Source organism: Trichomycterus rosablanca, chromosome 1 (genome assembly GCF_030014385.1).
Source record: "Trichomycterus rosablanca isolate fTriRos1 chromosome 1, fTriRos1.hap1, whole genome shotgun sequence".
NCBI classification, from domain to species: Eukaryota; Metazoa; Chordata; class Actinopteri; order Siluriformes; family Trichomycteridae; genus Trichomycterus; species Trichomycterus rosablanca.
The window spans coordinates 25,640,415-25,656,047 of NC_085988.1; the positions used below are offsets into that span (position 1 = coordinate 25,640,415).

Sequence of the window (15,633 nt, forward strand, 5' to 3'; positions counted from 1 at the left end):
AGAGGGGTTGAGATGACTAAAATAGGAGTAGAAACGGAAGCAGTCAAGTAAGAACCAGTATTCAGATTACAAAATACATATCTGACCTACAGTACATCAATAAAAATAAATATATCTAGTAGCCAGTAACAAAATAATGAAATCATCTGACCTATAGTACATCAGTAAAAGTAAACACATGCAATAGCCTGTCATAGAATAATGAAGTCTTTGTAACGGTCGTCTGTGTTATTTACTCCAGTTATAATCTCAGTGTCAGTCAGCAAAACCAATAGCACCAGATCCAGAGCTCTCCTCCAGGCTTCAAACTTTACAGTCATGTTATCATACACTCCCACTGTAACACTTTCCTTCTCCACCATGCTCTCCACATCACTTCCTCCACTTATTTCTTTCTGTGTTACCTCTGAGCAGTTCATCATCTTTAAAGGAGTTTCAGGTGACTCTGTACGAGACCCTTTGCTCTCCCAGTCCTTTAAAGACTGAGCTATTCGTGTCCATGCCTGAGCTTTAGCCTCAACCTGACCAGCATTCACCATCAGTGTTGAAATATAATCCATCCAGGTTTCTGTCATCAGCTGCAGAACCACCTGTTCATACGGTTTTACGGTTTGTGTCTGGATTATGTCCATGTGTTTCTGTAGCTGATGGATACACAGAAGTTCTGTAGCTCCAGCCCCAGGTAGAAGTTTACCTTCTTTGAGAGCATGATGAACCCGATAGGCACAGCTCCAAAACTGATCCTCCAGGCTCTGAAGCTTGGCATGAACCGAGCTAGTGATGAGCGCTGTAACCAGAGCTGTGCCCTCAGCAACAACATTCACCACTGTGGATTGTGTCTTGCCGTTATCATAATACTCTCTAAGTGTATTCACTCGGACTCCGGTGCCCACGCACCTCTCGTTCAGCTGTGTGACGTACGAGACCGGAAGTGCGCCTGTAGTTCTAGCAAAGTCAGTTAAAATAGGCAGGCGTATATGTTCAATCACAAGGATGTGTTGGGTAAAACAGTGGTCTTTTAGCTGCTGGGTGACCGTTCCGCTTATAAGAACAATGTCTATCTTAAGTTTCAAGAGGATTTTCAATGCACAGTCCATCCACTCTTGTTCTCGACTGATTCCTGTTAAGTTTGGCTGATCACTGTAGAACGTAACATTTTTAGGTCTGTTGAAGCCAACGTGGCGGTGTCGCTCACTTAGGTCTCCGTTCACCAGGCTGATTTTTAACATCCGTTCTGATAAACTCTTGAGTAGTAATGCTTGCTCTGAAGACAATAATACAACATAGCCACGGTGTACACAAGAATGCTCCTCAGGTATTCCTGCCAGTGAGCACGTAACAAGATGATCAACATGTAAAATTGTTTTATGTTGGCCCTCACTTTGATCTGCTTTGCTTTGTTTAGACTGGATTTTGCTAGCCTCTATTACTAAATTGAAGGACAACTCACATCCGTGACTAACAGCTTCAGCCAGGTGAGCTATGTCAAAGTCTTTTAAACGTTCCTCTTTCTGTGTTCCAAAGACCTTTGTTTCATCTTTGGAATTAAAGTGTCTGCTGTGCTTGAGTTTTAATCGGTGCTTTAAAAGATGCTCATTATTCATGGTCTGAACTCCATCTTGAGGTGCTCCTGTGTCCTCCTTCATCCCATTGCCTCTGCTTAATTCCAGGTTCTGTTTAACAGCCTTACAAACAATCTCCACGCTCACTGCTCTTTGTCTACATGCCTCTACGCAGAGGTCCAGCCCCTTTGACATGCCAGCTACTATGTAGGGAATGGCAATGCCTCTGTGAAGACACTCCAGTGCCACCCTGCTCCAGACACATGTTAAAAAAGTCAGCGTATTTGTACCTGTGCGCAGTACCTTCCAATGGGCATGAGTGGTCTCATAAAGCAGCTGAGCCACCGAAACACTAAGCTCCAGCTGCTCCAGCATGCGGTAGCTGGAACGGACCAGTGCTGCCTCTGCATCTGCCTCATCTTGGATAAACTTGTAGCGCTTGTTGGGACCCAAAAAAGAATAACTGGCAGCTGACAGGGCTTCTAGCTGCTGGAGTCCAATATGGCGACCCTGATTTATTGCTGTGCTTCTGACGTGTGCCATCGGTGCACTTTAATTACCTGTAGAAATATCAACAACAGGGTAGATTAACTATTGTAATGACAATTTGACAGAACAATGAAGAGATACTAAGATGATGCAAGCCTAACTCACCACCTCTGTGACGTTATTTCCATCTAAAACCTTCCATGTGTTTTCCCCTCATGCTATGACACAATTACAGACAAAATTGCCTACACTTTTACAACAAGCTTAACAGTGCTTTGACACTATATGGCCAAAAGTATGACCTAAAGTCATTAGCTTATGTATTCCAAAATTATGTGCATTCATATGAACGCCTTTGAGGTCAGATGAAGATGATGGAGGTCAGGGTTCTCTGCAGGCCACTGGTGTTTCTTCTCACCAAACTTGTTCAACCATGACTCTGCAGGTAAACTGTCATGCTGGGACATGAAACAGCCTTCCCTAAACTAATTATATAGAAATGTGAGCAATAAGTGTGGCTGAAACAACTTAATAATCAGTCGGGTTGTCTACAAAATCTTGGCCATACAGTGTAGCTACAGATACAGTTGCAAAATAAACACCTGGACTTAAGTGCATTAATTATGTCAGAGTGGTAACAAGAAACACAAATCTCAGCCTCTTGATGCATGCTCAATAATCCAGGTACACAAATCCAAGTTAAATCAGTTCATCTAGACACAAGTTTGTTGTAGAGATACGTTTCGTCAGTCAAATCTCAGCATATCTATCAATCTGCAGGAACAACTGCACTCTTTTTATTAACCACACTGATGAATCATTCACTGTCTCGGCTGAAAAACTATGTGGGCTTATAAATGTTATAATTAATGAGATGTGCTCGGGTGGAGCACTGATAAATTCTGCTAAGATTTGACTCTACATTGATGCTATCAGCCTGTTGGGTGTCTACATACAGACATAATTGGAATCATAGACATATGAGAAGGAATCATAGTGTAAAAGAACACACTAAAAGCACAATGTGCCAAACTTAAGGTCGTGAAGAGCAACCCAAAGTGAAACAGCAAATTTGTACAAGGCGACCTGTAAGTGGCAGAACGCTTCTGGGACAACATTTCTGCAGAGAACTATAGCTGGAAAGATATGTTAATGCAAGATGTCCCAGAATAGTCGATATCAATCCTGCAAGTGAGGTATAGGAAACATTATTGCATAATTTTTAATACAAAAGTTACATATTTATTGAGTCCAGACTCAATAAAAATCAATCAGCGTGTTTAGTAAAAGTTATTTACTTTCTAAACGTATTAAATGGTTGTGCCTTGTTCAGTCTTTCACATCACTGGCTAGGAATTACGGCCTACTCATCTTTACAGAATTGGTTTAATTCAGTCTTTATCTGAAAGGCTTTTGATCAAAATTGCTCATTTAAACTGTCACCACAACATTTCAAAAAGACTTTAACCCTTTAAACCATTTATTGGTGGACTTGCTATTGTTGTTTTAATCATTCTCTTGTTGCATATCCCAAATGTGCTTAAGCTTTAGATCACAGATCTGATGACCAAACATTATTGATATGTTATTGTGTTCTTTTAATGATCATTATTATACTGTTTTGGGTACTGTAGATATTGTCACTTCTTACTTTTCAATACAATTTGAGTCAGCAAACAATAGGGTTACAAGCACTATCTGTTCATGTTAAGATCAACTGTCTATTTAATTATAGATATGTCAATGATGATCTCAAATTAGGGCAAAAGAAAAACAATAAATCATCCACATTAATAATTAATTTATTAAAAATTAATAATATAATATACATAAAGGTGAAGTTAGGTAATTTGGGGCACTTTTGGACAATTACGAAAAAAGAACTACTTACTTTTAAAATTTGTTATAGATCTCTATATACTAAAAATAACTAAAAAACACAAACAAATCGAGAAACTACCTCACTCCGATGTCATGTTCAGGTAAAATGGGACAGCTGGTAAGCTAAAATGGGACAGTCAATAAAGAAAAAAAAAAACCCTACAAATCAGCTTAATTAAAAACAAATGTATTTTATATTTTTGTATTTTAAATGGTTGAATGCAAACATCATTATCAAAAATCATTCATTAATGTAGTCTAGTGGGGGCTGTAACTCTACCCACTACACCATGGTACATACAGCCAAAGTTATTCTAATACTAGGAACATAATAACTACATAATTCAAGATACTAGGTTTGATTTTTGATGACATTGGATGTAGCCAAACATCTGGGACACTTTAATGCTTTCAACTTTGGAACATCCAACTTTATAAATGAAGCCCTGTATGAGGTCCATAAATGCACAATTTGACGAGGTTAGTAAAGAGGATCTTTAGTTCTTTAATCTCATTAAATATCATTATTATGCTTTGCAACGCAGTTTGCAAGCCAGGCTTTCTAGTCCAAAATCTGTGCCATTTACATTTACCATTTTCTGCATTTAGCAGACGCTCTTATCCAGAGCGACTTACAGAAGTGCTTCCATAGTAAACATTACATTTCTCAAGTTTTAGTAAACAACAGTCGAAGAACACAAATGGAAAATGGAAAAAAAATTTAGTAAATAGGTACAAGTCAGCTTAAGTGTTTAGTAAAAATGTGGGTTTTTAATCATTTTTTAAAGACAGCAAGAGACTCAGATGTTCGGACAGACAGAGGAAGTTCATTCCACCACTTGGGTGCTAGAACAGAGAAGAGCCTTGATGCTTGTCTTCCTTTAGTCCTGGGTGGAGGCTCAAGTCGAGCGAGACTAGTGGCTCGGAGGTTGCGTGGTACACAGCGGGGTTTGATTAGACCCTGAAGGTAGCTTGGGGCTGGTCCATTTTTGGCTTTGTAGGCGAGCATCAGTGTTTTAAACTGAATGCCTGCAGCTACAGGAAGCCAGTGAAGAGAACGCAGCAGTGGGGTGATGTGGCAGTGTTTGGGCTGGTTAAAAACCAGACGGGCAGCTGCATTTTGAATGAGCTGCAAGGGTTTAATAGTGGACATGGGAGCTCCTGCCAGAAGGGAGTTGCAGTAGTCCAACCGTGAGATTACAAGTGATTGGACCAGAATCTGGGTAGCTTCCCTGGAGAGAAATGGTCGAATCTTCCTGATGTTGTACAGAAGGAACCGGCACGATCTTGTCATGTTGGCTATATGAGGAGAGAAGGTCAGCTGGTTATCCAGGACAACACCAAGGCTTCTTACCTTATCAGATGGTCTGATCTAGGTCCTGGGTTGAAGACTGATCTCCGGGAATGAGACTTGTGTGTCTGAAGGAGGAAATGACAGAACGAGCTGAGTGTCATCTGCATAGGAGTGGTAGGAGAAGCCATGGGAGGCTATGACCTTACCCAGAGAGCGGGTGTAGATAGAGAAAAGAAGTGGGCCAAGTACAGAGCCCTGAGGAACACCAGTTGAGAGAGTGCATGGGGGAGATATGGATCCCCTCCATGACACTTGGTAAGAGCGCCCTTCGAGGTAGGAGGCCATCCATTGCCATGCTGAACCTGTTACTCCAAGGTTGGAGAGAGTAGACAAGAGAATGCTGTGATTCACTGTGTCGAAGGCTGCAGAGAGGTCAAGAAGAATGAGGACCGATGACAGTTTGGCTGCTTTGGCTGCCAGATCAAAAGAATGGTTTCAAACTGAATGACCACATATTCCCACAGACACATGCTAAAATCCTGTGGAACACCCTCTTACATGAGTGGATGCTGTTGTAGCCAAGTCAGGTTCATGTTTAGCTGTCCACACACATTTGTCATATATCGTACGTTTAATCGAGCAAATTAAACTTATGTTATTCCATTCAAACTTGATAATTAGTCGCATAAAACGTAGCTAACTGCGATATATAACAAAAAAATCAAACCTTTCTAGCAGAAATATCCCATGCACATCCACTCAACTCCACAAACAACGTCTGCACTCTGAGGCTGGAAGGCGATTCCAAAAAGAGTCGGTTCATTGATTCGAGTCTTTTCCGGAATCGACCGTGTTTTGAGTCAATTTCATACTGTAAAAGTAGTTCAGCTTAAAATTTAATTTAATTTGAATCCTGGTCATGGCCACACTTACACATTTATCAGGAGCATTGGTTCTCAAAGTGGGGTTCAGGGAGCATTGTGAGTTGATGAGGCAGTATTACTGGGGCCACATTTTGTTTCTCATCTGAAATCAAGGTTAATAAGCCAATGAAGAAATGATGTATGACATTATGCAATATATCACCACATTTAAAAAAAACTGCCAAGTTGTAAAAATGGGGATTGCATAAGCCATAACTGTAACAGACTCATTGTCATCATTTATATAGCTAAACTAATTTAATACCAAAACAGTGCACTGTTCTAAAAACGCTTACTTAACTTTCTGTTCTTTGTTATTGCTTTAATATAAGTTGTAAAGTTTCACTAATAACCTGCTGTTATTTAGTCACTAGTCACTTGTATTAAGAGAAATTGAATGTTAATTAACACCAATTATACAAATTTATAAATAAAGTACTTTATTATTGATGTAAAGTACTTACTGTGCCAACATCTCCCTCTTGTGGACAAACTTTCACCAGGTAAACATGAGTGACAGAGCAGGTTACAATTTAAGCAAATCTGAAAGGTGCTTCATGTAAAAAAGAAACACATATTTCTGCATATTTTATGAGTAATTGTCTTATGGTTTTTGTAATGTTTTTTATCTGTAGCCTAGTGGTTAGGGTACTGGTCCAGTAATCAGAAGGTTGCCGGTTCAAGCCTCACCACTGCCAGGTTGCCACTGTTGGGCCCTTGAGCAAGGCCCTTAACCCTCAATTGCTTAGATGGCATACTGTCACAGTACTGTAAGTCGCTTTGGATAAAAGCGTCTGCTAAGTGCTGAAAATGTAAATGTAGTTAATATGACGACTTTCACAGAACAAAATATTTATCTTTCCTGTTATGTGCCGTTTTTTAATTAAAAACATTTGATGGAATCGATTTTTTTATTTGATTCAATCTATTGCGAGCATTAGAATGAGAGTCGACTCTTCTGAATTCCTGGAATGAACAGCTTTACGGAACGTTACGTCTTACGCCTGCGCCATAGTGCCTGGCTACGAACCTCTTCCTGTTGCTAGGAGACAGGAGTCCAAACGAACGCTCAACTACCAATCATAAATATACTTGTCCCTCATGCCTATTTCTGATTGGTCAAACGTATAAGCTTCAACTCAAAGCTTGGTTTCTATTGTACAATTTAGCTGTCACTCTAGCCTCAGACCACACCCTTTAAAAGTTGTTTAACGTCCTTGTGTAACGTTACTTAACATCATCTAAACAGTTAAACGGTTTGCGGTGTGTCTTTGAAAACACATTAATTGGATATTTTAGGTTTACAATGGTAAGAGAACGCTGTGTTATTTACTAATTAATTATTATGCACATTTTTAGAAATACTACAAACACTAGACGAATATTGTTAGCCAGTTAGCTGTAAGGCTAACGATAGACTGTTTTGGGTAGCGTCAAGCTGCGTACTGTCTTACTTAATAGTATGTTAGTATATTAATAACACCAGTGTTACTATACTGCGTCCACATACTATTAAATGTTGTAGTATGCATTTTTGACACAACCCAAGTTAAATAAATTAATACCCAACTTATAGGTGAATTAGCTGGCAGCGTCGGTATGGATGTTTATATGCTTGACAGTATTCTCTATACATTATGGAATTAGCCACAAATTGATTGATTTATGTTAAAGTTGTAAAAACAGTGTTCCATTCAACAAACTGTACCATACAGATCACTACATCGAGTAGTGTACTAATTAGAGTAAAATTGTATCCTACGTTTTTGGACCGTTTTTTATTTATAAAATACAGTGAACTATGTTAAACTCTTGCCTTAGTCTACCAGATATGTTAACAAAAAACTATCATTGCTTTGCACAAAGTAAAGATCCAACACTGCATTTCTTGACAGCTGCAAAATTAGTTAATCAGATATAGCTAGTTATTTGGTTACAGCTTGTGGACAAAATATCAGAAACATTAATCTTTTCCCTAAAGTGACTAAATCACAGTTACAAACATAGATATTAAAAAGCTCTTACAATTAGCATGTAGATGTGTTCATTTTTTAATATCAAACAAGTTACGTAAAGCAACTAACAGAGTTTCAGAAAGCCTGGATTGCTGGTTCATAAGTCAAAAAACTGAAAAGCTCTTTTCTATTTCTAGAAAAACAAAGTTCATGGTACCTAATGTTAAATATGTACAAACAGCATCAGCAAAAAGGAAAAGTTGCTCACTGACAGGATTACTCTCAATGTCTACTGTTAATTTAAGTACAGGAGCAGATCAGTAATGAGAAGAGCAGCAGATTGTATGGGGATTATTCATTCATTAATTTTTACCAGTTGCCTTATTCTGATCAGGGTTGCGATGAGTCTGATGCCAACCGGAAAAACTAGACACAAGGTAGAAATACCCTCTGGATAGGAAGCCAATTTATCACAGTGATCACTGTTCCTGGGGGATAATGACCAAAAAATCTGCGACAGTATTACAGGACCAGTTGTAAATCTTGAAAAAAATGTACATCTTTAAACAAGTGTTTTGTCCTGTGTTTTTGACAGGCATCTAGTTACAGAAAATCAAGTGCAACCGCAAACCAGCGGAAGAAAGCGAGTCCCAAATCAGACTTGTCAGAGGAGCAGAAGCAGGAGATCAGAGAGGCGTTTGATCTGTTTGACACCGATGGTTCAGGAACTATTGATGTTAAAGAGCTGAAGGTAGGAGCATATCATAAAAAAATCTAAAATATTTTGTAGCTTAATAGATATGCAGCTATAACACATACCTAGGAGAAGTGTGTCTTTTTTTTTAAGTCTTAATCGAAAAAAAATCAAAGGTAACATAATTATTTTAATGTATATTTGTAGATCTACGTGAATATATTTATTTATTAAATACATTTAATTGCTGTTGAATATTAACAACTGTTCCATAGAATTATTATAAAAACTTATGTTTGCACTTCATACAAATAATTTATACAAATAATTTTTTTAATTTGCAGTAACATGTTTCAAAAATATTTTTTAATGCATTTTCTCCCCATTTTCCTCCCGATTTAACGCACTCAATTTTGTCACTGCTGAGAGATACCAGATAGCATCCAAGAAGAGCAGAAGAGTTCAGAAACTCAGTGCTGGTGTGCTAGCAAAATATCCCGCTGCGCCACCTGGGCGCAAAATGTTCCAAAATTCTTAACCTTTTTAAAATGTTTAAAAACTTGCAAATCATTGACTTTGTCGAGAGAAGTCCCCTAGCCATTAGTATGGTTGAAGTGCTGCAGACTCCTCCCACCGAAGCACTATTGAAGTACAAATTGCTGAACAAGTCCATGCTGGCTATGATAGAAAGCTCTCAGAACGCACAGTCCATCACAGCTTGATGCATATGGGGTCAAAGTTTGGTCAAAGTGCCCATGCTGTCCCTGCCCACCACCAAAAACACCTACATGAGCATCAAAAATAATGAGCATCAAAAATGAAGCTTGCTCTGACAAATCTTCACTTTCTTTCACATCCTGTGGTCAGTCGGGTGGATGTGTACTATGAGAAGAAGACAAGCCAGCAGAGGTAGTGTGAAGCACTGTGCAGTGTTCTGCTGGGAAACATTTACATTCATGTTGACGTTACTGACATGTAGCACCTACTGGAACATTGTTGTAAAACCAAGTATAACCCTGTCAAAGCAACAGTTATCCGCGATAAACCTCTATCACCATGACAGTGCACCATTCAGGAATGGGTTGAGGAACATGACCGAGAATTTAAGGCTTTGTCTTGGCTTCCGAATTCCCCATATCTTAGTCAAAGGAAACATTTGTTGGACATGTCAATCCATGTCAATCCACTTAGAAACTTACAGGATATAAGGATTGGCTGCTAAATGTCTTGGAGCCTGATACCACAGGGTGCCTTGTCCGGTCTTAAGGAGTTCATTCCTTGACAGGTCAGAAAAATGATTGGGAAAAGCAAAAACAGAACAAACTCTACAATATCCACCCCAACATCCAAACACATCCAACACTACCAACTGAAAAGAGACTGGAACAGACGACATACACAAGATGTCGTATTGGGCGCTCCCGCCTAACACATGTACACCTGGTGAAGGGAGAACGCCCACCGATATGTGAACACTGTAACACACAAGTAACCATCGAACATTTATTGACAAAATGCACAAAATATAACATAGAATGACAAAGACTCGCAATTCCAAACACAATGGTAGAAATCTTTAACAAAACCAAAACAGAAACTCTGATCAATTATTTGAAAAAGACAGGACTGATAATACACATCTAGAAATAAACACAGAAAGGACACAAGACAAAGACCATGAATAAAACACCAGAACAAAGCTAGGTACCTATCTTGCAATGAGAATGACCAATGGGTAAACATGTTGTTAAACAACAAACAAACAAACCTTGACAGGTCAGAGCTGTTTTGGTAGCACAAGCAGGACTTACACAGTATTAGGCAGGTGGTTTTAATGTTATGGTTGACAGGTGTATGTAATAAAGGTGTATGTTATCTCATTCTTTTGCATGTCCGTTTTAATGTCAGTTGAATTTAGTGGCTGTTGTGTATCTAAATAAATCCTGATTAAAACACATTTTAAATGTAATTAAATGTACAATTATATGTGTACAAACCTTTTATAAAAGAGATGTCACAAATGCAATGCTCTCATCAAAACACATTTTAGTTAACTGCAGTGACACCAATCCACATCACTCTAAATATTTTACATAGTATGATAACATGTGTTGTCCTTAATTTTAAGAAACAGTAATATTTCTGTTCATTTACAGTGATTGCAATTAATTACCAATGTTTCTCCTTTTTAGGTGGCTATGAGAGCTCTTGGGTTTGAGCCAAAGAAAGAGGAAATCAAGAAAATGATTGCTGACATTGATAAAGAAGGCTCAGGCACTATCGACTTCACTGACTTTCTCTCCATGATGACACAAAAAATGGTATTCATCAAGTCATCAGAAACTAAACCTCTATGAGGAAACAATTCTGTGCATAATTAGTGTCTGTACTAACACAAAAAAAAATAAGTTCATGTAATTCTAGTGGCTCAGATTTAACTTTAAATCCAACTTAAAAATGTGTTAAATTGTTACATTAGCATTTAATGTGTCCTTAATGTGACACATCTGAGAAGATAAAACTGATAAATATACAGTGTATCACAAAAGTGAGTACACCCCTCACATTTCTGCAGATATTTAAGTATATCTTTTCATGGGACAACACTGACAAAATGACACTTTGACACAATGAAAAGTAGTCTGTGTGCAGCTTATATAACAGTGTAAATTTATTCTTTCCTCAAAATAACTCAATATACAGCCATTAATGTCTAAACCACCGGCAACAAAAATGAGTACACCCCTTAGTGAAAGTTCCTGAAGTGTCAATATTTTGTGTGGCCACCATTATTTCCCAGAACTGCCTTAACTCTCCTGGGCATGGAGTTTACCAGAGCTTCACAGGTTGCCACTGGAATGCTTTTCCACTCCTCCATGACGACATCACGGAGCTGGCGGATATTCGAGACTTTGCGCTCCTCCACCTTCCGCTTGAGGATGCCCCAAAGATGTTCTATTGGGTTTAGGTCTGGAGACATGCTTGGCCAGTCCATCACCTTTACCCTCAGCCTCTTCAATAAAGCAGTGGTCGTCTTAGAGGTGTGTTTGGGGTCATTATCATGCTGGAACACTGCCCTGCGACCCAGTTTCCGGAGGGAGGGGATCATGCTCTGCTTCAGTATTTCACAGTACATATTGGAGTTCTCAATGAAATATAACTCCCCAACACCTGCTGCACTCATGCAGCCCCAGACCATGGCATTCCCACCACCATGCTTGACTGTAGGCATGACACACTTATCTTTGTACTCCTCACCTGATTGCCGCCACACATGCTTGAGACCATCTGAACCAAACAAATTAATCTTGGTCTCATCAGACCATAGGACATGGTTCCAGTAATCCATGTCCTTTGTTGACATGTCTTCAGCAAACTGTTTGTGGGCTTTCTTGTGTAGAGACTTCAGAAGAGACTTCCTTCTGGGGTGACAGCCATGCAGACCAATTTGATGTAGTGTGCGGCGTATGGTCTGAGCACTGACAGGCTGACCCCCCACCTTTTCAATCTCTGCAGCAATGCTGACAGCACTCCTGCGCCTATCTTTCAAAGACAGCAGTTGGATGTGACGCTGAGCACGTGCACTCAGCTTCTTTGGACGACCAACGCGAGGTCTGTTCTGAGTGGACCCTGCTTTTTTAAAACGCTGGATGATCTTGGCCACTGTGCTGCAGCTCAGTTTCAGGGTGTTGGCAATCTTCTTGTAGCCTTGGCCATCTTCATGTAGTGCAACAATTCGTCTTTTAAGATCCTCAGAGAGTTCTTTGCCATGAGGTGCCATGTTGGAACTTTCAGTGACCAGTATGAGAGAGTGTGAGAGCTGTACTACTAAATTGAACACACCTGCCCCCTATGCACACCTGAGACCTAGTAACATTAACAAATCACATGACATTTTGGAGGGAAAATGACAAGCAGTTCTCAATTTGGACATTTAGGGGTGCAGTCTCTTAGGGGTGTACTCACTTTTGTTGCCGGTGGTTTAGACATGAATGGCTGTATATCGAGTTATTTTGAGGGAAGAATAAATTTGCACTGTTATATAAGCTGCACACAGACTACTTTTCATTGTGTCAAAGTGTCATTTTGTCATTTCCAAGACACATATACATACTGAAGATGGTCAACAAGTGGAGCTGGCTATAGAAACCGAGGTCACATTTTAGATATCTATTACATTTTAATACCACACATAAAAGTGGGTTAAATCAGAACTAAAACTGTCAGATTTGCTGTGATCTTTGCTTTTACCATTATCATGATGAAAATATCACATACCAGTAGAAAAACATCTGATTTCAATAACAATTTTACATCTGAAGTCAGTTCTATGTGTAATTCTAGCTATGAACTTTTCAACTCTTATTTAAAGAGATTCAACATTCAGCATGCAATGTAAACATCTCGGGTTAAAAAGCCAATTATTCATTGTGCCATAACTTCTACATGACACATTTTATGTTTCTTTTTTTTTTTTCAATATGTAAAATTAGGCAAATAATTTAAAATCAAATCAAAGTTTGTCACTTATTGGTCATATGGTTTGTTTGTTTGTTTGTTTATTAGGATTTTAGCGTCATGTTTCACACTTGAGTTACATTCATGAAAGGAACAGTAATTACTCATTACACAAGGTTCATCAGTTCACACAAGGATATATCGAACACAGTCATGGACAATTTAGTATCTCCAGTTCACCTCACTTGCATGTCTTTGGACTGTGGGAGGAAACCAGAGCTCCCGGAGTAAACCCACACGGACACAGGGAGAACATGCAAACGCCACACAGAACGGACCCGGACCGCCCCACCTGGGGATCGAACCCAGGACCTTGCTGTGAGGCGACAGTGCTACCCACTTAGCCACCGTACTATTACAATCAACTACAGTCTACTATATTTAATTCTATACGATCTACTACAATACTTTTCAGTCTGAAAATACATGTCATATTGAAGTTAGGATTTGTTAACTAATTTTTACTTAGAAAATCAACAAAGCAAAGATTTTGACCAGGGGTGTTTAAACTTTTGGACACAAAAGACTAGTTTACAGTACAGCTGTTATTTGCTTACATATTGTTTTTCTTACAAATGATCATTTTATTTTTTTCTATACAGAGTGAGAAAGACTCAAAGGAAGAAATCCTAAAAGCCTTCAGATTGTTTGATGATGATGGAACAGGCAAAATTTCATTTAAAAATCTCAAACGAGTAGCAAAGGAGCTTGGAGAAAACCTGACAGATGAGGAATTGCAGGTAAACACGGATATGTTACAGAGGCTTTGACATTTTCTAGAACATATTGTAATATTCCGATGAAGTGTGAGACTGAGGCTACAGTGTGCTGACTCAGTAGAGTCAAGATTCTGTCTGATTTTGGTGTTTAGATCAAACACAGATACTTATCTTGAGGAACAAACAGATGATGGCATCAGGGAAATGTTTTAATCTATTAGTTTGTTCCACATGGTTTAAAACCACCCATTTTCTGTTTGGCAGGAAATGATCGATGAGGCAGACAGAGACGGAGACGGGGAAATCAACGAACAGGAGTTCTTACGAATAATGAAGAAGACCAACCTGTACTGAATTCAGTTCAGTTTTTTACCTTCTTGCATGTATTGTTTTCTTGTTTTGATCATCTTTTGGTTTATCGTCCTTATTAAATTCAACATATTTTTATGAATTTGGTAGTAAATAATTTAAACTTGATTTCTTTGTAACAGTTTTGTACAGTAATTGAATATATAAACATTTTCTACAAAATGTAATCAAATTGTTTTTGTTTTGCATACACCGTTTACTTCTGATGATATATAAAAGAATGTGTTAGAAGACGTTAATAGTGTAATGACTACAGTGCACTGTGAAATGATTGTACAGAAAGTTATACTTCACACTTTTGTTTCACTGAGGTATGAATACGCGGAGTCAAATGTTTGTTTACCATAAATCGGGAAACGGCTAAAAAACCTGAACATTATACATAATTATGGATTTGAAATGTGTCTTAGCTTCTGCCAAGATGCTAATACTGGTTTGTTTTTAAATCTTTTACACTCAAGCATTTAGCGAACACAATACTATGCAGACAATTAAGGGTTAAGGGTCTTGCACAGGAGCCTAACAGTGGTAATTTGTCCATAGTGGGGATTGAATCGTTGAGCTACCACTAGCTTTTCGCAGGATAATAATCCAAAACATCCACCTGAATTAGTGAATTACTCTTAGTTTTCTTGCTCTACAATCCTTGCTCTTCTTTTCATTTCTTCAAGCATTATGTAAGACCAGTAATAAATGTTTGCTTATTAGGATTTTAACGTCATGTTTTACACTTTGGTTACATTCATGACAGAAATGATAGTTACTCATTACACAAGATTCATCAGTTCACACAAGGTTATATCCAACACAGTCATGGACAATTTAGTGTCTCCAATTCACCTCACTTGCATGTCTTTGGACTGTTGGAGAAAACCGGAGGAAACCCACACGGACATGGGAAGAACATGCAAACTCCACACAGAAAGGACCCGGACTGCCCCACCTGGGGATCGAACCCAGGACCTTCTTGCTGTGAGGCGACAGTGCTACCCACTTAGCCACCGTGCTGCCCCCAAGTAATAAATGCAAAGAGGCAAATAATCATGACATGTTAAAAAAAAATATTTGATATTTGGTAGTTTTATGTTTCATGTAAATCTGATCAGATCAAGTCTGTGTTTAAAAGATGCGGATGCCTCTTCTAAAAGTGCTTGTTTTAATGCTGTGACAGTTTTATGGATCAGATGCAAATAATTCATTTAATTCTGATCAGATGTAATGAATAGGGA

At 38.7% G+C, this 15,633-nt stretch overlaps 2 protein-coding genes across 2 annotated transcripts; one reads left to right on the forward strand and one right to left on the reverse strand.

The window, feature by feature from the left end:
- Positions 1-191: 191 nt before the first annotated feature.
- On the reverse strand, positions 192-6,020 carry bbs12 (Bardet-Biedl syndrome 12). Its single transcript, XM_063001144.1, has 2 exons — positions 5,954-6,020; positions 192-2,122 (listed from the first exon to the last, which is right to left on the reverse strand). The coding sequence occupies exon 2, from the start codon at positions 2,103-2,105 to the stop codon at positions 192-194; it is 1,914 nt and encodes a 637-aa protein (XP_062857214.1). The 5' UTR covers positions 2,106-2,122; positions 5,954-6,020.
- Positions 6,021-7,331: 1,311 nt separating this feature from the next.
- Positions 7,332-14,566, forward strand: cetn4 (centrin 4). Its single transcript, XM_063001154.1, has 5 exons — positions 7,332-7,458; positions 8,700-8,855; positions 10,991-11,119; positions 13,919-14,056; positions 14,300-14,566. The coding sequence occupies exons 1-5, from the start codon at positions 7,456-7,458 to the stop codon at positions 14,387-14,389; spliced, it is 516 nt and encodes a 171-aa protein (XP_062857224.1). The 5' UTR covers positions 7,332-7,455; the 3' UTR covers positions 14,390-14,566.
- The last annotated feature ends 1,067 nt before the right edge of the window (positions 14,567-15,633 follow it).